Raw genomic sequence first — 23,562 nt, forward strand, 5'->3', positions numbered from 1 at the left:
GTACACTGTCCTTTCTAGAACTCCTGCTCTGGCTTTATCTCCCAAGGCCCGGATGCCTAAAGGGTGGCTTAAATCCTTGGTTACTATCTTCCTCAGGTATTAGATTCTTGCTGCACTTTCTAGTTTCATCTGCCCATCAGGGTCACTTAGCTTACCCTGGATCGCCCTCTCTTGTAAAGTGGATGACTGTGGGTTTCTCCCAGGAGGTTGGGTCCTGCAACTGGGGTGTCTTCAGAGCTAACTAAGGCTCTCTTGTTCTCAGGCAGGCTGGAGCTTCTCACTAGCCTCCTGGACATCACTAGCAGCCAGGGCTATCCAGCTGCATGTCAGGAGCAGGCTTCTTAACCTCTGTCTTCTCAGACTCCTGACTCTGCACTTCCACTCCCTGTCTAGGCCTGGACATTTATACTAGGGGCTCCCTATCTCCCTCTAGTGTCTGGGATGTCCAACTACACCCAACTAGGCCTGCTGTTGCATCATACAGGGGTACATTGCATATAAACACATTAAACATACATTAAATGCACAATTAAATATGACATTTCTGTTCCTTGTGAGTAGGAGTAACGCGCACACCAATTGACCCTTGTGTAGTGCCCACCCCTACCTAGTGGGACACTACATACCCCCACGCTATAACGTTGCCCGTCCTCGGCGCAACATGGAGGGTCCCTGCACAGCTGGATACTGCACCTGTAATAGGGAAGATAAAGCAAAGCAGGAAAACACATCTACATTTGCAAGAATACATTATATGTATACATCAGGCAGTTCCACTGGATTAGGAGCAAGTAATGGTGAAAAGGGGCGTCGTTCTCTTCTCTCAGGATAACACAATGGGAACAGGGGCGCTGACCTGGCACAGCGTAACAATAAATACCAGGATAGTCCATAATAATACTTTTAAGTGCAAATTGTCCATGATAGAACAGTTGTAGTCCATGGAAAATGTAAAACATTAAATAACAATTCTTGGAGGCTCAAAGCATATAAAATGAGTCCGTACCCAGGTTCTTCTTTTTTTGTTCAATCCACAGCCAAGTAAGGATATCGCAGATGCAAATAGAGAGGAAGATAGAATCACAGAGGCTCGCACAAGGTGGAGTCCATCTCTGGGCACATTTCTTTAAAATAATAGCAAAATCTCAGAGGCTCATGTGCATTTGAGTCTATCCCTGGGCCCAATTCTTGAAATTCAAGTTGCATAATAAAATAGCAGCACATAAAATAGTCCACATTATTCAAATGGCATATATAAAAACAAGTGCTGTAATACCCTTAATCAACCTGAAAAGGGGGTTAAAAGGTGCAACATGAAAACAGGCACAACTGGGTTTTCACTCTGAGAAAAAGCAGGCAGGAGGTCCTGTAAACAAGATGGCCTTGCCGCACGTGGTATTTCAGTGGCTTGCCGCCTCCACTGAGCCGTGGGTAACTGGCAGCAGCAACAGAGGGCCAAAACAACGAAGGACTCCTGTCCTGGAAGGGTTAAGTCTTCTTTAGGATCCCTTGGTAAATAAAGCAAACATCAAGGGCCTAGCAGGCCAATTCACAGGGGCAAGTCATATCCACTTTGCATTTCAGTGGTGCTCCCTGGCTCCATTTGTATATCGGGCCTGTACTGAGGTTCAATAGACGGATGTGCCCACAACACTGTATTGGGGGGCAACTGCAACATAAACGGACCCCTAATAGGTATAGGCCCCATAGGCCTAGGGGTGATCAAAGTCGCTGACCGCACCGGAGCAGGCATAACAATCGTGGGCTGCTGCACTGGCCTGGGTACCGCTGCTGCAAGCGGTCCGGTGGGTTCTTGGACGACTGGCTCTGTGTGCCGGTGCACATCGTAAGAGGATCCCACCGCAGGTGCCAGTACTAAGGAGGGACGACTGGCAGGGACAGGTACTCTCACCTTAGACCCGGAGACGTCCGAGTCCTTACGTCCTCTTTCTTGTAGGTCAGGTGGAGTCCGGATCCTGGCGGAGGCAATCTGGCGTAGCTCCCATAGCTTTAACTCCAGCCGCACAATCTGGTCGTCCAGGCTTTCGGAGTCGGGATCGCTGGTCTCCGCTGTCGCCGTCGGCACTTGGAAGGTGGGTGGTTCGTCCTGCGCAGCCGCTGCAGGCTCAGGTGAGGCGTCCGCTTTCCTCCCTCTGCGGATATTTTCCAGGGTAGCTCGGAATCTCTCGGCATCCTGAAGCTCACGGACAGTTTTCTCCCTGCGAGGCAACTCAGGTGAGGGCCATGGGCTAACCCTCTTCTCCACCACTGTCGGCTGCCAAAATACATTCGGGCCAATGAAGGAGCCCCTTTCTTGAAAGGCATGATGGGCCGGTTCTGGAGAGCACACAGGTTCGCGCTCGCAGCCAGGGTGGTCCTCATCAAGGTCCCAGTCCTCCGATTTCTTTTTAGGACGGGACACGGCAGTGGCGTAGGGGCCTCGCAGGCCCTCAGCAGGGGTGAATTCAACCTCCTCTCCCTCGCGGAGGTTATGTAAATGTTCTGGGAGGTAGCTCCGCTTGACGGACCTCCGATTGACATACAAGTCTCTTCCAGTCAGGTAGTCTTTTATGAAACCGAAGCCTCGGTCCTTGTCAAAGGCCACAACCAACCCCATTCTCCTTTCCAGGCGGGGTTGTGTGTCGTGTGGCACTCGTGAACGGTCTTTGCCAGTTCTTCATAGTATATTTTGGTTTTAGTTGTCTTCTTTATTGCGGCCTCCCGAATCTCTGCCATCAACGCTGACCACTTAAACGAGGGCTGGAAGAAGTCTCTCCAGGAGCCATAGTAGATCTCCGGTTGCGTCCTCGGTGGCGGGCAGGCGGGTCTCTCCGGTCCCGGAGAGTAGGCCGGTGGAGCGTCCTCTTGCTCTACACCAGTCACATTCATGGTTAACAAATCAGGCGCGACATCTCAGCAGAACAGTCCTCACTCCTCAACATGCTCGATCCTTCTCTGGAGAGCGACAGGGTGGCGCCAACAAGTTCAGACAGATCCTCCCATTGCACTGGGAGGCCGCCCCCCAGGTACTCCAGTATGGGGAGGCGGAGTCCATTACAGCAGACATGCAAATGTCCAGACAGGGCGGTGGCGCCAGCATACAGCCTTCCCGCACTTTTCAGCAGAAGGCGCCAATTTTTACCGCCAATTCAGGATGAAGATGACGCAGCAAACAATTTCAATCAAGCTAAGCGGCCATCTTTGAGCAAAATAGCTGTCTATTCATTGACAGCAAGCGGTGGCTTAAATAAGTAGAAAACAGTCCACACAATGCTATTTTCACACCGCAATTATTACAGTTCACTTTGGCCCAGCAATTTTCAATAAAACAATTGGGGCATGTCACTTTAAGACAATTTACAGCACACAGTTTTTAAATCCGCAATGGCGCAGGAATATTCGGATCCTGTTCGTGACGCCAATTTATGCAACACGCCAGACCTGCAGGGTATGACGAAGTGAGGTCACGGTTATGGGCAATCGAGGGTTACTCACTATATTGGAGAACCCTGGGCAGGCGCGTGGCAGTGAAGGAGAGGTAGACACGGTTCCTCTGGGGCACACTCTGTATATAGGGACCAGGCCTGATGGTGGATGAGGTGCCCTGGATGTTACGGGTATTTTGAGTGCCTGGGGCAAGGTCCCTGTTGTATTCGTGACGCCAGTGCCTTTGGACGGTGGCACGCCGGTTGGTAGTTGGAATGATGGAGGTACACAAGTAGAATAGTGAACCAAACGTAACTTTACTGAACAATCCAACTTTGTACAGCAGGTAGTAGTACAGTCTTTCAATCACAGTTCCACAAGTAGGCTTATTCACAAAATGGCAGGCAATATTATGCAAGATACGCAGAGGGTAACTTCACAAGCACTCAGCAGCAGGTTGTACCTTTCCTCAGAATCAATGTACACTGTCCTTTCTAGAACTCCTGCTCTGGCTTTATCTCCCAAGGCCCGGATGCCTAAAGGGTGGCTTAAATCCTTGGTTACTATCTTCCTCAGGTATTAGATTCTTGCTGCACTTTCTAGTTTCATCTGCCCATCAGGGTCACTTAGCTTACCCTGGATCGCCCTCTCTTGTAAAGTGGATGACTGTGGGTTTCTCCCAGGAGGTTGGGTCCTGCAACTGGGGTGTCTTCAGAGCTAACTAAGGCTCTCTTGTTCTCAGGCAGGCTGGAGCTTCTCACTAGCCTCCTGGACATCACTAGCAGCCAGGGCTATCCAGCTGCATGTCAGGAGCAGGCTTTCTAACCTCTGTCTTCTCAGACTCCTGACTCTGCACTCCCACTCCCTGTCTAAGCCTGGACATTTATACTAGGGGCTCCCTATCTCCCTCTAGTGTCTGGGATGTCTAACTACACCCAACTAGGCCTGCTGTTGCATCATACAGGGGTACATTGCATATAACAACACATTAAAACATACATTAAATGCACAATTAAACATGACATTTCTGTTCCTTGTGAGTAGGAGTAACGCGCACACCAATTGACCCTTGTGTAGTGCCCACCCCTACCTAGTGGGACACTACACATGGAGGACTCAACACGGCAGTACAGAGCTTAAGCTGTATGAAGCTGATGTTCCAGCATCGGGGCGAGGTAAAAAAGTACTAGAAGCATAAACACCAGCTGTCTCCTCCCTTTCACCTATCCATAGAATAATATGGGCAGTAACTGTAGCCTGATGTCTGAGTAAGGGCTCATGCACACAAAAGTATTTTTTGTCTGTGTCCGTTCCGTGTTTTCTTTTTGCCGCCCGTATGCGGAGCCATTTATTTCAAGGGGGCCGCAAAAAACTGAAACAACCTATTATTGTCCACATTACGTACAAGGATAGGACTTTTCTATTAGGGGCCAAATGTTCCGTTTCACGAAATGCACACAGTCAGTATCCGTGTTTTGCGGATCCATGATTTGCGGACCGCAAAACACAGTACGGCCGTGTACATGAGCCCCAAAGCTGAAATTCCATTTTCCTCTTTGCCTTTCTGAGGACACATTTTACCAATGATTTGAGGGTGAGTGATTAGTGCAGGAGGAGGGAGTCTGGTGGAGAAAGAGGCATTATATTACAGAGCTTCATATCTTTGCTTGTACTACTACTGATTGGGGAGAAAATTGATACAGTAGTTAGACTTTAATGAGTGCTGCCCTAGAACAGTTCACAAGTGCAGCAATTTTGCTTATGCTCCATGAATATCCCACCCACAGTCATCCTACATGCACAGTATGTGAGAGCATATGTGTCGTATTCATGTTTCTTATATAGCACTAACTTATTATGCAGCACTGTACAGAAATTGTCATTATGCACATCATGTCTTGCGCAGAACATTCTGGCAGTTGCATACCTTCCAGTGATCTGATGTCACCGATATATGTGTAATAACTTCTTTGCATAAAAAAAAGTCCTAAAAATCTGAAAAGCATAAACATTAGAGGGGTTGTCTATAACGTTATTTTAAATCACTTACTAAGGTATATTAGTTTCCTATAATGCTTGTGGTACCCATCGCCTCCTATTTTCCTGCTTTTATACACTGCCCGTCTCTAGGGGTCACGGCCAGCACTGCAATGCAGCAACGGTGGCCACGCTTGCATACTACAAGTAAAACGGCTGGCCTTTCTGGTGGCCGGGAATCACGGGAGCGAGTGCACATATGGTTCGGTGTTCTATCAAAAAACCTTACCTCGTTAAAAAACCTAGCGCTCCCTGTAATTTTACCTTACCCGTGCCATGGAAGTGCGCTTGCGCTGAGGCGGACACCCCCGGAAGTTGAGGCGCACACCCCCGGAAGTCAAGAGGGGTAAGGTTTTTTAACGAGGTAAGGTTTTTTGATAGAACACCGGCCTCAGTGGTGACGTGTACAAGAACATCACGTCACTGCAGGGGCTCAGTGATCATGGAGTGGAAGTGCTGGTGTGTACACTGCCATCAATCTGTACAACAGAGCAGAGATCTGGATCGGTGGCCCATGTTGGGCTACTTTCACACTGGCGTTTTGGTTTCCGTTAGTGAGATCCGTTCAGAGCTCTCACAAGCGGTCCAAAACGGATCAGTTTTGCCCTAATGCATCCTGAATGGTAAAGGATCCGGTCAGAATGCATCAGTTTGCCTCCGTTCAGTCTCCATTCCGCTCTGGAGGCGGACACCAAAACGCTGCCTGCAGCGTTTTGGTGTCCGCCTGACAAAGTGGAGCCAAACGGATCCGTCCTGGCACACAATGTAAGTCAATGGGGACTGATCCGTTTCCTCTGGCACAATAGAAAACTGATCCGTCCCCCATTGACTTTCAGTGGTGTTCAAGACGTCATGGTTATAGGAGACATAATACAACCGGATCCGTTCAAGACGGATGCATGCAGTTGTATTATTGTAACGGAAGCGTTTTTGCAGATCCATGACGGATCCGCAAAAAACATTAGTGTGAAAGTAGCCTTACCTGACTACTACCCTTACATTCAGTTTCTACAGGGCCAACTGATTATTCATTGCACAGTCGCTCTTTCTAAAGTCTTGCAATCTTAATGAATGACCTTTTTTTGCTCTGTAGAGTGGAGAAGCCTCTGGCAGCAATGCCTGCAGTAACTCGTGGACGGCCAGCTGGCCGGATCCCCAGCGCCAGATCCCGCGGTGAGGATTTCCAAGCTTGATCTTCATTATATTACATTGCTTATTTCATAATTATGTAGATGGGTTTGTTATCTTGTTAAAGAATCAGCTGGCGAGATCTGATGTACTTCAGATGCTTGGTGGAGGGAACACAATGGCTGAGAGTTGAGCCGGAGTTACATGAGCAAATTGTCGAGCTGATTATTGGGAATAATCGTTAGTACAAATGCTCATTTCTGATGATCATCTTGACGCCGATCACTCGATGAACAAGCGTGTTTATTGGGTGAAATAATCATATATGTGGACACCTGAATTATTCAGATTGCCCTGTGTAAACAGCGATCTGTTGCCCAGAAACATTGAATCTGTATGAGGATGAGCAGGGGAAAAGCTATAGGGGGTGCAGAGGTAGCAGTCACTTCTGGGCCCTGGAGCCTGAGGGGCCCAAAGACAACAGTATTATAGAAAGGGCATGCTGGGAGGGACCTGTTATAGATTTTGCACTGGGGTTCAGAATCTTCAAGTTAATCTCCTCCGGCTGGAGGGAATTGGTCGTTTAAATTTTTGCCTCAGGCAGCAGAAAGGCTAGGCGCACCCCTGCCACAAAGCACTGACGGAAAGGCGGCCCAGGCTGAACTCTTGCACCAGGGCCCATGTGCCTTTTAGCTACACCCCTGAGGATGAGCAATTGCTGTAAAGACCAATCGCCCTCATACAGTGGAGGTGATCACTTCATGTACATGCAGCTCTTCACCTCCACTGACAGGCAGGCAACTATCAGGAAGGAATGGTCCTTTCCCAATAATTGTCTGCTCAGTCGGCGCCTGTAACTGTTCGTACCGCAAAGTTATCGATTTGATGACATCTGTATTTTAGCATCATGTGTAGTTAGTGTAGAAGACCACATAAATGTAGACCACAAGTTGTCATCTGCCAACCACATGAACCAGCGTGGTACTAGTTAAAAGCCCAGGGCCCTGTTCATTTTATCTGCTGATCCTGCACTGAATTACAATGAAGCTGTTCTGTGTGCAGATCTTTGGCAGGTGCGGATTTTCTGAAACCGGGCCTAAAAAGATTTCTGACATGTTGCCAAAATGTGTTGTAAATGTATTAAGAAAATAATTGATAGCTATTTAAAAAAAAAAATTGTTTTGAACACAATGTCTCCAGAATGGCAAAGAAACTGCCACCACTCTGATGGCATGAGGTTACTGAAGGTATCGGTGGTTCTCGGGACTTGAACAGAGTTACGCTCATGCACACGGCCGTTGATTTGGCCATTCCATGCATTGGGGACCACAGTTTGCGGTCCCCAATGCGCGGGCAACATCCATCAACTTGAATGGGTCCGCATGCATTACTTTTTTGCGGTGCGGAGGCACGGACAGAAACCCCACAGAAGCACTCCGTGGTGCTTCTGTGGGGCTCTGTGCCTCCATTCCGCACCAGTCCTTCCGGATTGCGGACCCATTCAAGCTGTTTGCGGGCCGCAATACGGGCACGGCCGGGCTACGGCTGTGTGCAAGAGGCCTTAGAGTTTTACATGTTCTAGACGGTCTCAGCCAGGGAATATAACTATGTGGGTGCCCATAATTTAGTTATGTACCCGCCTGTACTTGTTTCCTTCTTGTATTCTTCTAAAGAAAATGCTCAGAATTTATGTAACGTTTCCTTGAAGCTGCTTAGATATAATTTATCATTCCTATGAACATGCTATCGGTTGTCTCTGCCGCTACACATTGGCCACTCATTTATTTAACCTGACAGGTGCCTATTACTGAGCCAAATGCAGATCTGTGCAGCACATTCAATTCTTTCTTGTTATCACTAGGTTTTGCCAAGACATGTTGCGCTGGAGCAGAATATTCGGAAGTTCAGTTCATTGACATGTTTGTGTTCATTGTTCTGATCAGGTGGCCGCATGGGGTATTCTCCTGCAAAGCCAGGTATTCCTCCCCCTCTGTCCTCTGTGTACACTTGGGGGAGTGGGATCACCACACCTCTCCGTCTGCCAATGCTGAATACAGAGGTGGTCCAGGTGTCAGCTGGCAGAACCCAGAAAGCAGGAGTCACCAAGTCTGGGAGGATTATCATGTGGGAGGTGAGCACCAGTGAACTCTGACCCATGTTACATACCGGAGACCTGTACTTGTATTATAGTTATAGCAAGGCACGTGAAGGCTACAGAGCTAAGTGGAAAGGTAAAGTAAGGCAAAAAAAGTTTAGATGGGAAGATGGACCGAATGAAATGGTTAAGAAAGTGACCTACTACCAGGATCTACAGAAGAGTATGATTTCTTTACCCCATGTGAATTTAGTGCACTTTTTCAGATATTCCCTTTTTTTTTGCTCCAGTGTATCTAAAAGTTTCAAGTACTAGCAACTCACCTTGGTTAAAAATATCCTACCGTTTTGTGTATACAGCTCCTATGCAGCCCCATTTTTTTTGTTGCTAACATATAGATAGCACGTTAGCCAGAAGAGGGGGTGGATGGAAGAGATTAAAGTTGCCAAAACACATTAGATGAATGTCGGCCTAACCCACCAACCATCTAATGATTTTGGGGGTGTCACGACTCTCTCTCAGTGGGTAATGCTGTTTGTAAGTTGTATTGGGCATGTTGGATTTTAGTAGCCCAATTCTTTGTTTTCACGGCATATAAACCGCCATAAGAGCTGTCTGTTAGTGATCTATTTCCCTCTTCTTAGGCCCCTTTCACACGAGCGAGTTTTCCGCGCGGGTGCAATGCGTGACGTGAACGCATAGCACCCGCACTGAATCCTGACCCATTCATTTCAATGGGTCTGTGTACATGAGCATTGTTTTTCACGCATCAGTTCTGCGTTGCGTGAAAATCGCAGCATGTTCTATATTCTGCGTTTTTCACGCAGCCCTGGCCCAATAGAAGTGAATGGGGCTGCGTGAAAAACGCATTGCATCCGCAAGCAAGTGCAAGTGCGATGCGTTTTTCACTGATGGTTGCTAGGAGATGTTGTTTGTAAACCTTCAGTTTTTTATCACGCGCGTAAAAAACGCATTGCACCCGCGCGGAAAAAACGGAACAACTGAATGCAATCGCAGACAAAACTGACTGAACTTGCTTGCAAAATAGTGCGAGTTTCACTGAACGCACCCTGAACGCATCCGGACCTAATCCGTCACGCTCGTGTGAAAGGGGCCTTAATGAGAACATATGCATGCTCGGCTGAGCCGAGCATGCATGTATATGAAGGGATCAGGGTGAATAGCTGATTTGAAATGCTTGTTCAGTTTTCAAAATGATGGCCACCTGAAAGGAATATTCCGATTTTTATGATATTGATAACTTCTCCCCCGGATAGGTCCTCAATAGGGATGAACGAACCTGTGGAGGTTCGGGTTCGCCCGAACTTCAGGTCAAAGTTCGGTTTCGGGACCCGAACTTGACCCCGAACCTCATTGAAGTCAATGGAGACCTGAACTTCACCTTATTATTTTCCGTTATATCATGGTTATATCGGAAAATAATAGCATTCTTAAGACAGAATGCAAAACAATATGGCCATTTAGGGGTTAAAAAAACACCTTACCCGAATCACTTGATCGCGCTGCTGCAGCTTCTTGTATCTTCACTGAACAGGATCTGCCAAAGGACCCGCGATATGCGTGCTGACATCACCACGTGGGAGAGCGCGGTGATGTCATGCACATCGCAGGTCCTGTACAGTGAAGATAGAAGAAGCTGCTGCAGCGCGATCAGGTGGATGAGGCAAGTTGTTTTTGTTTTGTTTTTTACCCCTAAATGGCCATATTTTTTTGCATTCTGTCTTAAGGATGCTATTATTTTCCGATATAACCATGTTATAACGGAAAATAATAAAATCACCCGAATCCGGACTTCAGTGAAAAAGTCCGGGTTCGGGTACCTGAACTCGCAAAGTTCGGTACGAACCCCAACTGTGCAGTTCAGGTTCGCTCATCCTTAGGCCTCATGCACACGACCGTTTTTTTTGCGGTCCGCAAAAACGGGTTCCGTGATCCGTGTTCGTTTTTCCTTCCGTGGGTCTTTCTTGATTTTTGGAGGATCCACAGACATGAAGTAAAAAGTCGTTTTGGTGTCCGCCTGGCCGTGCGGAGCCAAACGGATCCGTCCTGACTTACAATGCAAGTCAATGGGGACGGATCTGTTTGACGTTGACACAATATGGTGCAATTGCAAACGGATCCGTCCCCCATTGACTTTCAATGTAAAGTCAGGAGTCCCTATTATACCATCGGATCAGAGTTTTCTCCAATCCGATGGTATATTTTAACTTGAAGCGTCCCCATCACCATGGGAACGCCTCTATGTTAGAATATACCATCGGATTTGAGTTACATCATGAAAACTCATATCCGACAGTATATTCTAACACAGAGGCGTCCCCATGGTGATGGGGGCGCTTCAAGTTAGAATATACTACAAACTGTGTACATGACTGCCCCCTGCTGCCTGGCAGCACCCGATCTCTTACAGGGGGCTGTGATCAGCACAATTAACCCCTCAGGTGCCGCACCTGAATGGGTTAATTGTGCGTATCATAGCCCCCTGTAAGAGATCAGAGGCTGCCAGGCAGCAGGGGGCAGACCCCCCTCCCTCTCCAGTTTGAAGATCATTGGTGGCCAGTGTGCGCCCCCCCCCCCCGGCCCCCCCCTCCCTCCCTCTATTGTATTATCATTAGTGGCCAGTGTGCGGCCCCCCCTCCCTCCCTCTATTGTATTATCATTGGTGGCCAGTGTGCGGCCCCCCCCCTCCCTTTATTGTATTATCATTGGTGGCCAGTGTGCGGCCTCCCCTCTCCCCCCCCAATCATTGGTGGCAGGAGAGAGTTCCGATCGGAGTCCCAGTTTAATCGCTGGGGCTCCGATCGGTAACCTTGCCAACCAGGACGCTACCGCAGTCCTGGTTGCCATGGTTACTTAGCAATATTAGAAGCATCATACTTACCTGCTGCGCTGTCTGTGACCGGCCGGGAGCTCCTCCTACTGGTAAGTGACAGGTCTGTGCGGCGCATTGCTTAATGATCTGTCACTTACTAGTAGGAAGAGCTCCCGGCCGGTCACAGACAGCGCAGCAGGTAAGTATGATGCTTCTAATATTGCTAAGTAACCATGGCAACCAGGACCGCAGTAGCGTCCTGGTTGCCATGGTTACCGATCGGAGCCCCAGCGATTAAACTGGGACTCCGATCGGAACTCACCGCTGCCACCAATGATCGGGGGGGGAGGGAGGCCGCACACTGGCCACCAATGATATTAATACAATAGAGGGAGGGAGGGGGGGCCGCACACTGGCCACCAATGATAATACAATAGAGGGAGGGAGGGGGGGCCGCACCTTGGCCACCAATGATAATACAATAAAGGGAGGGAGGGGGGGCTGGGGGGGGCCGCATTGGCCACCAATGATATTAATACAATAGAGGGAGGGGGGGCCCAGGGTGGGCCGCACTGGCCACCAATGAAATTAAAACTGGGGAGGGAGGGGGGTCTGCCCCCTGCTGCCTGGCAGCCCCTGATCTCTTACAGGGGGCTATGATACGCACAATTAACCCCTTCAGGTGCGGCACCTGAGGGGTTAATTGTGCGGATCACAGCCCCCTGTAAGAGATCGGGTGCTGCCAGGCAGCAGGGGGCAGTCATGTACACAGTTCGTAGTATATTCTAACTTGAAGCGTCCCCATCACTATGGGAACGCCTCTGTGTTAGAATATACTGTCAGATCTGAGTTTTCACGAAGTGAAAACTCAGCTCTGAAAAAGCTTTTATGCAGATGGATCTTCGGATCCGTCTGTATGAAAGTATCCTACGGACACGGATCACGGACACGGATGCCAATCTTGTGTGCATCTGTGTTTTTTCACGGACCCATTGACTTGAATGGGTCCGTGAACCGTTGTCTGTCAAAAAAATAGGACAGGTCATATTTTTTTGACAGACAGGATACACGGATCACGGAGGCGGATGACAAATAGTGCATTTTCCGAGTTTTCAACTGACCCATTGAAAGTCAATGGGTCCGCAGAAAATCACGGAAAATGGAACAACGGCCACGGGTGCACACAACGGTCGTGTGCATGAGGCCTTAGTCTTTAATACCAGATCAGTGGGCATCCGATACCTGGTACCCCCAGCAATCCACTGTTTTTGGCAGCCGCCAGCGCTGAACTAAACAGTGGACATAGCTGGAAGCAGAAGGCGCCATCCATAGTGGTCTGCCGGCATACTGCAGCTTAGCTCCCACTCACCTGAATTCCATTATAATGTATTATTGTATCTCTGTGTGATATTAGTAATGTGTAATTATCCAGGGATTGATGCTGTGGAGGAGTGTTAATAAGTGCAGCATTTAACATGTTGTTTTAGTAATACACATTACATAACTAATGCCGTCATATGACTGTTGTGAGATTCATCATAGTAACGTAGACCTTTGAGACTCCTTGGCAGCAGTGTCTTTCTTTTCTAAACGCCTTTATGATCCAGCTTATTGAAACGCAGTTGTCTTTGCATCAGGATAAGTCAATGTAATCTGATTAATTGCTTTTGCATTTATATCTCCCTATGTCTTTTACGTCATACATTTGACTTTTATTCATCGTTCTTTTAGGCCCCCCCATTAGGCGCTGGAGCTCCTTCTCTTCCAGGATCTGTAGAGCATGCACAGCCTCAATTCATTTCCCGTTTTTTGGAAGGCCAGTCCGGAGTTACCATAAAGCATGTCTCCTGCGGCGACCTGTTTACTGCTTGTTTGACAGGTGTGGATAGAGCAAATCTATAAGGGTTAGCTTGTGAAGCCATTTAGAGACATGGGGCCACATTTATCATTTGCATACTCCAATTTTATGGCATGAAAAAGTTGCAAACTGCACCTTTGTGACTTTTTCAAAGTTTTTGCGCTAGTGCCGTCTCTCCGTCGGCCTCTGCACTTTTCTGAAAAGGGGGTGTGACGAGGGAGGGGGAGGGTCGGTGACCCTGCCACTTTTATCATCTTCTACGGCAGATATCTGTTCATGTGTACGGACTGCCGGCTGCTGCGTGTAGTTTATGACGAGGCGTACATCTCGTCATAAATTGGGCTCAGCTTTCGGCAGCATGCCTGGTTATTACAGCCCGGCGTACACTGCCAGGCTATGATAAACCTACCCTATAGAGCAGTGGTGGCGAACCTATGGCACGGGTACCAGAGGCGGCACTCAGAGCCCTCTCTGTGGGCACCCGCACCCTGAAAAAAGTCTATGGTGTACCAATATGCCTTAGACTTTCCTGCCATTCATCAGCGCAGGGCGCACTATGAACGACACAGGCAGCGCACTGAATGCAGGCCGGCTATTATAGCTACATGATAAAGTACATGGAAGACATACTATATTGGACTGTATTATTACTATGTTGGCACTTTGCGATAAATAAGTGGGTTTTGGGTTGCAGTTTGGGCACTCTGTTTGTTAAAGGTTCACCATCACTGCTATAGAATATCTTTCTAATGGTCTTCATAGATATAATCCAATGGTTGTCAATCATTTGTGAATATAGAAACAAGAAAATGAAATGGAAATGCTTTCATCTCTTTCCAGACAGGGGGATCATCATGACATTTGGCAGTGGGAGCAATGGTTGCTTAGGGCATACCAATTTTAATGATGCCACTCAGGTAAGGTTTATTAACTTTATTAGACTGTTGATTTAGTTAAATACACGAAAGGTCACTTGCCGAGCAGTTCCTATCATTCTCCTAAAAAAAAAAATTTAAAAAAAAAGACACTGGCTTGTAGAAATATTATTATGTGCTATAGGAAAAACTCCATCTTTGGTACACACTAAGGCTTCTTTCACACGCTCAATGCGTGAGGTGAACGCATTGCACCCGCACTGAATCTGGACCCATTTACTTCAATGGGGCTGTGCAGATGAGCGGTGATTTTCACGCATCACTTGTGTGATGCGTGAAAATCGCAGCATGTTCTATATTCTGTGTTTTTCACGCAACGAAGGCCCCATAGAAATTAATGGGGCTGTGTGAAAATCACACAAGTGCGGATGCGGTGCGATTTTCATGCATGGTTGCTAGGAGATGATAGGGATGAGCAACCCCGGACCCTATTAAAATATATTCACTGTATTATTTTCACTTATAACATGGTTATAAGGGACAATAATAGCATTCTTGTAACGGATCTCCTGGCACCCTGACCAGGTACCTCCGTCGATGGATGCTCCTAGTGCTTCCCGAAGACTCCAAGCACTCCACTTGACACCGTAAGCACTGCAGACCCCCACAAACCGCCGAAGCTTGGTTGAGGTCTCGCCGTCTCCTACCCACCCTGGACCTACGACAAGACTCCAGGCTCCAGTGGGTGAACCTCTCCTAAATCCAGAGAGCAGGAACAGCTCTTACAAGAGCTAATAGTATAGCCAGGGGAGTATAGCAAATCTTCAGTGTATAGCAATCCCCAGTGTCGATCAGTTACCCAAACACCAGCCTCAACATGATGAAGGGTAAAACAGGAACTCTTTACTGAACACACAAGCATTGACTTATACACATTTTCCAACAAGGTTACCACCCACAGGGTTTTGTAAAAACAACCAATAACCACGTACAATACACTCAGACACTCCCACACAAAATCCTCCCCTCTGCCTGTGATACAATTACCCCACACAATGGGTTGATGCAATTGTATCACAGGCAGGAGAATACACAGTGTCTTCTGTCCTGGAGACAACCAAGGAGTAAGTCAATTCTCTCTCAGGACAAAGGGAAATCGCCAAAACACACGTGGGGACAATAGGACAGACATCACTACTCAAATATACAATGTCCCACCCTTTACAGTACACATAGACATTTAACATATCCCAAAATAGCACGAATTAGACCAGGGGTTCAATTGTTAGTAAAATTCCTTTGTGAACAAAGGAAGCCTGGCTGATGAGAGGGCCCATAATCCTGGGGCAAGAGGCTGGTAGCCAGGCCTCTCCACCACCCAGTGGCGAGGTTGGTTTTCATCACAATTCTTAATACAGAACTCTTACTAAAATGTTGATTGAGGGGTTAAAAAAAAAAAAGAACTCTCCTTATCCACTTGATCGCGCAGCCGGCATCGTCTTCTTTCAGGACCTGCAAAAGGACCTTTGATGACGTAATAGCGCTCACCACGTGGTTAGCGTGGTGACGTCAGCGCAGGTCCTGCTGAATGAAGATAGAAGGATCTTCTATCTTCATTCAGCAGGACCTGCGCTGACGTCACCACGCTAACCACGTGGTGAGCGCTATTACGTCATCCAAGGTCCTTTTGCAGGTCCTGAAAGAAGAAGAAAGAAGATAATGTCGGCTGCGCGATCAAGTGGATAAGGAGAGTTCTTCTTCTTCTTTTTTTTAACCCCTCAATCGACATTTTAGTAAGCGTTCTGTATTAAGAATGCTATTATTTTCCCTTATAACCATGTTATAAAGGAAAATAATAAAATCTACAGAACACCGAACCCAAACCCGAACTTAAGTGAAGAAGTCCGGGTTCGGGTCTGGGTACCACATTCAGTTTTTTATCACGTGTGTGCAAAACGCATTGCACCCGCACGATAAAAACTGAACAACGCAACGCAATCACAGTCTAAACTGACAGAAATTGCGCACGCACTCGCGCGGGTTTCTCGCAATGCTCACACGATGCATCCGTAGCAAATCCGGGACGCCCGTGTGAAAGGCCTAAGGCCCCTTTCACATAAGCATGACTGATTAGATCCGGATGCGTTCAGGGTGCGTTCAGTGAAACTCGCACCATTTTGCAAGCCAATTCATTCAGTTTTGTCTGCGATTGCGTTCAGTTTTTCCGCGCTTAATGCGTTTTTCACGCACGTGATAAAAAACGGAAAGTTTACAAACAACTTCTCTTAGCAACCTTCAATGAAAAACGCATCCGCACTTGCTTGCGGATGCAATGCGTTTTTCACGCAGCCCCATTCACTTCTATGGGGCCAGGGCTGCGTGAAAAACGCAGAATATAGAACATGTTGCGATTTTCACGCAACGTAGAAATGATGCGTGAAAAACAACGCTCATGTACACAGACCCATTGAAATGAATGGGTCAGGATTCAGTGCGGGTGCTATGCGTTCACATCACGCATTGCACCCTCGCGGAAAACTCGCTCGTGTGAAAGGGGCCTAAGTGAACTCTGTCAAAACTAGTGCAAGGAAAAACTGGAACAAGTGCCCATAGGAACCGAATAGATTTCACGTCTCATTTTTCAGACACCTTGGAGAATGAAAGCTGCAACTAATCCACTTTTCCTTGTTTTTTTTATAAATTTCTCACCATATCCCCTGCCAGTTCCCCCTTCCAAACCCACTTCTGTTTGGTACCGATTAAAAACTAGATAGATACTAGAAGATAGATTATAATTGAATTCCACGTCTGACCGCCATCTTCTTCTCCTTGGACTTTGTGTATACTCATCACCAGCAAGTCTCTGTTATGTGAGTAACAACAACTGGTGCCGTCACCCAAAGGGTATGTTCACACAACGAATTTTGCAAACCTGCCTACAAAATTGAGCATGGTTTTTCTCGTGTTTTTATGCGTTTTTTTTTTTTTCCATACAAAACTGCATTTTCAGCTTGTGGTTATCGGTGCTGATTTACACTAAAAACCATACAAAAAAAACGCATGGACACACATGGAGCTGTTTTTTATGCTTCCTATTCATTTCAAAGGGAGACTGTTTGTTTTTTCCACATGGATAAAAAGCTAGTTTTGGTTCTTATTATTGAAATGAATGGGAGGCGTTTTTTGAGCCGATTTTGAGGTGGAAACGCTCTGCGCCAAACAAACAGTGTAAACTGGCCCAAAGTCTTTTTTATTTGAAATTTTTCTTTTGGAGCTCCAAAATGGACAGAGGGTAGCTGGCCCATAGTCTTTTGATGGCACAGATAGTACTGCCTCCCTGTCCGTTTGCGATGGATCTTTCTGCATCCACTCTCATGCTAATTGCAACGCACAGAGCAAAGAAGTCTAGCTGGACCATCCTGATAAAGACAAAGGAAACAGGAAATTGACAGATAACTATAGGTGGATTTTACCAGTAAGTCTTGGGCTACTTTCACATCAGTGTTTTCCTTTTCCTATGATGGATCTCAATACCGGAGGAAAACGCTTCAGTTTTGTCCTTATTCATTGACAATGGGGACAAAACTGAACGGAGTGCACCAGAATGTATTCCGTTCCATTTGGTTGGGTACTGATACTGATCAAGACGGATCTGGCATGAAACACAATGTAAGTCAGTGGTGCTGGATCTGTTTTCTCGGACACAAAAGAAAACGGATCCGACGCCTATTGACAATGGTTTTAGTGCCGAATCCGTCTTGGTCACCTTAGAGAAAATACAACCGGATCCATTCAGAACGGATGCAGCCGGATGTATTATCAAAACAGAAGCGTTTTTGCTGATCCCCTGCCTGATCCAGCAAAAACACTGATGTGAAAGTAGCCTTAGCCTCAGTAACATTAGGACCACTTACCGCTGTACGGTTCCTCCATACAGCATCATATTACAGAGCGTTTATCCCCTCTACTTCTGAGCTCTCAACAGGACCACACCTTCCTATATCTCTTCACTCATTTCTGCCTAACCCCTACCTGTGCTCTTCATTCTGAAAGCAAAGACTAACATCCTTCATATTCTAAATCCCACTCTGGTCTATAAGACTTTTCTCTCGCTGCACCAGTTCTCTGGAATGCTCTACCCTGGATAATCAGATTCATTTCCAACATCCACAGTTTTAAGTAGGCTCTAAAAATGCATCTTTTCAGGCAGTCAGAAGTTAAAAAATACTTTTTATTATAAAACACAAACACAGATTAAAAATTATCCAATCAGGACAAATAGGTTGGCATCACTGGGTCATAAGGTATCTAATATAGTCAATATTTAACCCACTATCCCCCACTTTGTACTAGCTGTGGGGATTCGCTCAGGTAGTTAGGATAAGCGGGCGCAGTACAGAGGCAAAATGCAAGTTCGTAATTCAAACTTCAGTGTTTATTCACACAAATCTTTAAAAAAAATCTTTAAATCTGGTCCGGTATTTGACCTCACCTGGCAGCACATGCAAATACCTGTTTTCCCAGACCAAACCTCTCACTGTGTCACATACCCCCCCCCCCCCTTTGTTCAACCCTGAGGGGGTTAACACATGCCAGACAGTGTACCTGGGACAGGACATCCATGTTTCCCTGTAACCGGCCTGCCCTGTGTTCCACCGAAAACTTAAAGTTTTGTAGGGAGAGAAACCATCGGGTGACCCGGGCATCTCTGTCCTTGGCCTGGCTCATCCACTTGAGAGGGGAGTGGTCGGTCACCAGGCGGAATTTTCTCCCCAATAAATAATAGCGGAGAGACTCGAGTGCCCACTTGATAGCCAGGAACTCTCTCTCCACCATACTATACCGGGTCTCGGCTGGGGTGAGCTTACAGCTGAGGAAGACAACAGGATGCTCCTCACCGTTGACTTCCTGAGACAGTACAGCACCGAGGCCTACTTCAGAGGCATCGGTCTGTACTATAAACTCCCTTTTGAAGTCAGGCGTCACCAAAACCGGGGACCCACACAGGGCCGACTTCAAAGCGGAGAAAGCCTCTTCCGCCCAATCATCCCAGCGAATCATCATTGACTTGTGTCCGTTCAAGAGTCCTGTCAATTGCGCGGCCACCGTAGCAAAGTGGGGGACAAACCTCATGTAATAGCTTGTTACTTGCCTAGTGTAAAATTGTGTTTGAGAGCAGCACCAATGACCTTGAAGGATGTTCTCGGAACTGCCTGCTCCCGGTGACCGCGGGTGTTTCAGAGCGGCTGGCGGCGCAGGCACAGGTAAGGACTTGCCTCTGCATCGGCGGGCTTGGGAATAAAAATGGCAGATCGCATGTGTTCGTCGCCGAACACTGCGAACTGGCCATCACTGTTCAGGAATGCATCAGTTCGTCCTTGACCTCAGATCCATTCGGTCATTAGAATAGCATACAAAATCCAGACTGACGGCAGCATCTCCATACAAAAAGGTTCTTTATTCACAGTGGGTCCATGATAAGCATGTGTACGAACGCACCAGTAAAAAATGCTACGTTTCGGCTACATGGCAGCCTTTCTTAAGCATAACATGAAGTGAAATACAGGGGTTTAAATAGTGCTCATACTCCTCCCCTCAACTAATTATTCCAACTAATTGTGTTGTTATATAAAAAAAACTGCCTCCAAACAGACCTAGACCAATGCCAGTGTCTCTTATCCTATCCACTTACCAATAGTGACTCATTTGGGGGCATTTAAAACAGGTCTCGTGGGACACAGTCATAGGTTTCACATCATGATGTACATCCCAGCGTTCCCCCGACGCCAATGCGCATGCTCAAGTGCTTTCTCCAACTCTTTCGGACATGTGACAAGCTCTGATTACGTGACGCATCACGTGAACATAATTCTGTCAAGTGAGCGCCCGTACACATCATTCCTAACCTGACACAGATGACTTTTTTTTATATTACCTTATCCCGGGCATATTTCCATATAGCTTCTTTATTCATGATGTAAAACACCTATGGCAGTATCCCACCTGTCATAAAAAAATATATAACTCAATATTAAAAACAACTTCATCATACTGACACTAGATTAGACATATAGACATTATTCAGTTCCATTTACAATAAAATCAATGTTCAATCCATGGGGTTGTAATGATCTCAAATTATAAATCCATCTGAATTCTTTCTTCCTCAATATCATATCTATGTCCCCTCTCTTCTCAGTGAACCCACAGAGCCAATCACCCTATACCTTAACTGATTAATCGAATGGCCTTTCTCAATAAAAGGTTTAGCAACCGGTTTATCCAACATGTTTTTTCTGATCGTACTCTTATGTTTATTTATTCTTTCTCTAACTTCCATAGTGGTCTCGCCCACATATATCAGGCTACATGGGCACTGTATCATGTAGATGACATCACGTGACCTGCATGTACAATAGTTCTTAATTTTAAATACATACCCTGTATAAGGATGATTAAAAGAGTCACCTTTGATCATATTGCTGCATTTACAACAATTCAAACAGGGGAAATTCCCCATCTTCCTCGGGGGCCAAGTATTTTTGTCTCCCTAGCTGTTTACCCCCAAAATCCGCTTTAACCAGCCATCATGTAAATTGGTATTCCTCCTGTAAGCCATCAATGGAGGTATTCCAAACTATCCTATTGAGGGCAAACCCTTCTGTAGGATACTCCAATCTCTCTTCAAAATATCGGATATGTGGGCGCTATGTTTACCAAACATGAATACAAATGGAATCCTCCGTACATCTTGTTTTAGTTTGCAGTATGGTTTCTCTTTCAACATCCTTAACCTTTTCGCTCGATCTCTGCAACAACCTCCGAGGATAACCTCTAACAATAAATTTGTGACACATTTCATCAACTCGAGCATCAAAAATCCGATCATCTGAAACCACTCTTCTAAGGGTCCATTCACACGTCCGTAAGTGTTTTGTGGATCCGCAAATTGCAGATCCTCAAAACACAGACACCTGCAATGTGCTTTCCGCAATTTGCGGACCGCACATTTCTATAATGGAAAATTACTTTTCTGGTCCGCAATTGCGGACTAGAATAGGACATATTCTATTTTTTTTCAGGAACGAAATTGCGGATCCCGAAAAAACGGATGCGGTTCCCGAAAATATGGATGTGGATCCCGGAAATGCAGATTCGCATCCGTTCCAGCCCCATTGAAAGTGAATAGGTCCGTAAATTGCGGAACGAATGCGGACCCAAATTGCGGACGTGTGAATGCACCCTAACTCTAAGGAGTTGGATCCAGGGGAGTGATTCTAACATTCGTCGTGGATGTGCACTATAGTACCTTAACAGATTATTCCTATCTGTGGGCTTTTGAAACAAATCAGTTTTAATTCCACCATTAGCCACAAAAATCCTCACATCCAAAAACTGTAATTCATTAGTGGATGTTGTCATAGTAAATTGCAAGCCTGGAATGGCACTATTCAGGTGTTGATTAAATAGCTCCAACTCGATATTTGTATCCGCCCAAATCAGAAAAATGTCATCGATATAGCGCCACCAGCACAGGATCCCCTCCATAAATAAGCACACAAACTTGTTCCAGCTCACCTCTTTGGTCGATACATGTAGTCCCGGTTCCAAGAGCCTAGGGGTGTGACGGCTCTGGATTTGTATAGAGATCCTCAAAAATGTCTCCTTTATTCGTAAATGATATTAACAGCAGACATATCCACCAGTACACAGGTTCAGTTGACACGTTTCGGAACTACGTCCTTAGTCGTAACAACATAACAAAATGTAGCACCATATTTAAATACATTTTTAATCCTCCTTCCCACATTTTCAGGGAGGGGAGGCTGACATCATTGGTTGCTCCATTATGTTAACACCCCTCACACCTAGCACATCTAATCAAAGTAGAAAATGACTATCACATTGTGCAGAGACCTGAAACCCTTTAACCCCTTATAATCTATGGTCCCGATTTATTGAGATCCATGTAAAGGGCAAAATAATAAAAGGCGCAGGAAAAACGCACAATGTGAACGACGTGAAAACTAAAAACGGATAACATTCATTAAAAATAGATAAATAAGGCCTTCCCTTTCTTGCTATTCCTATTTCACAGTAAGGAAATATTGCATCAGCTGTGTCTTTAAGGAAACCCGGTGTGCGCCTGACCGACCTGCTCATGATATGGGCGGACGATGTGTCTGCCGTCCCAGACCTACAGACCTATTTAAATAATAATGATTATAATTTACGTTTTACATGTATAGTCAATGAATCCAGGATTGACTTTTTGGATTTGACACTCCACGGATGTCCTGGGGAGAACATTTAGGAAAAATATAGCAGGTAATTCCATACTGAATGCCAGAAGTCATCACCCCTTACATGTAATAAGGGCGATCCCTGTGGGGGAATACATATGGTCTGCAAGGAATTGCAGCTTACGTATGCCTTTGGAGGAGGAATTTTGTGCGGTGGACAAGAGGTTAAAAGCTAGGAACTATGCAGACTGGATGCTGCAAAGAGGTAGAAATATAGCCCCCCAAAAAATAGGTATAATATGCTTTTTGGACCCAAGGAACATAAATTTGATAAGATGAGTCAGGTGCTGGATGTGAGCCGACATGGAGAGGAGAGGCGGAGAAATACTCCGATTTTATCTATAGCATATAGCAAAGAATTCAATAAAATATGTTCAATCGTTAAGGGGTGTCTCCCTATTCTATATGACGACGAAATCCTATATAATGCATTGAAATTGGGCTGTCAAATAGTGCCAAGGAGAGCCCCCTACTTTGTCCAACTCATTGTCTCCATCTCTGTTCACATCCAGCACCGGATCCAAACACGATAAAAAGGGATCCAACTGGCTTAGTTACAGAGGGTTCACAAGATGTGGGAGCAATCCATGCAAATGCTGCAGATATGTGACCCCCATACAATCTTTTGATTCTTCAGACCACTCCTATTGTTTTTCTATTAAAAATTATATTAATTGCAACTCAATGGGAGTTGTGTATATTATCCGTTGTTCTGAGTGTGATTTAATTTATATAGGTAGTACCATGCGAAAATTTAAAAACAGACTCTTGGAACATCTAAACTACATCAGTAACCCCAATGCCTTGGGTGTCTCAAATGCAGCAAAACATTTTATACAGGTCCATGCTCGCAAGGTCAGCAATTTTACTGCATTTGCGATTGAAAAGGTATCTGCGCCCGCAAGAGGAGGTGACCATCGCAAAAAACTCCTCTTGCGAGAGGCATTTTGGATCTTTAGATTGAGCAGTAGGGTCCCCACAGGGTTAAACTTAAAAAAGGAGCTTAT

At 46.2% G+C, this 23,562-nt stretch overlaps 1 protein-coding gene across 1 annotated transcript in view; it reads left to right on the plus strand.

Moving 5' to 3' along the window:
* The window catches only part of NEK8 (NIMA related kinase 8), a 112,042-nt gene that overhangs the window by 53,280 nt on the left and 35,200 nt on the right, over positions 1-23,562 (plus strand). Inside the window, exons 6-9 of the mRNA XM_044287123.1 lie at positions 6,557-6,636; positions 8,535-8,722; positions 13,251-13,398; positions 14,218-14,294. Coding sequence (XP_044143058.1) covers positions 6,557-6,636; positions 8,535-8,722; positions 13,251-13,398; positions 14,218-14,294 — 493 coding nt within the window. The remainder of the gene's footprint in view (positions 1-6,556; positions 6,637-8,534; positions 8,723-13,250; positions 13,399-14,217; positions 14,295-23,562) is intronic.

The sequence above is a fragment of the Bufo gargarizans genome, chromosome 3, assembly GCF_014858855.1.
Source record: "Bufo gargarizans isolate SCDJY-AF-19 chromosome 3, ASM1485885v1, whole genome shotgun sequence".
Classification (NCBI taxonomy): domain Eukaryota; kingdom Metazoa; phylum Chordata; class Amphibia; order Anura; family Bufonidae; genus Bufo; species Bufo gargarizans.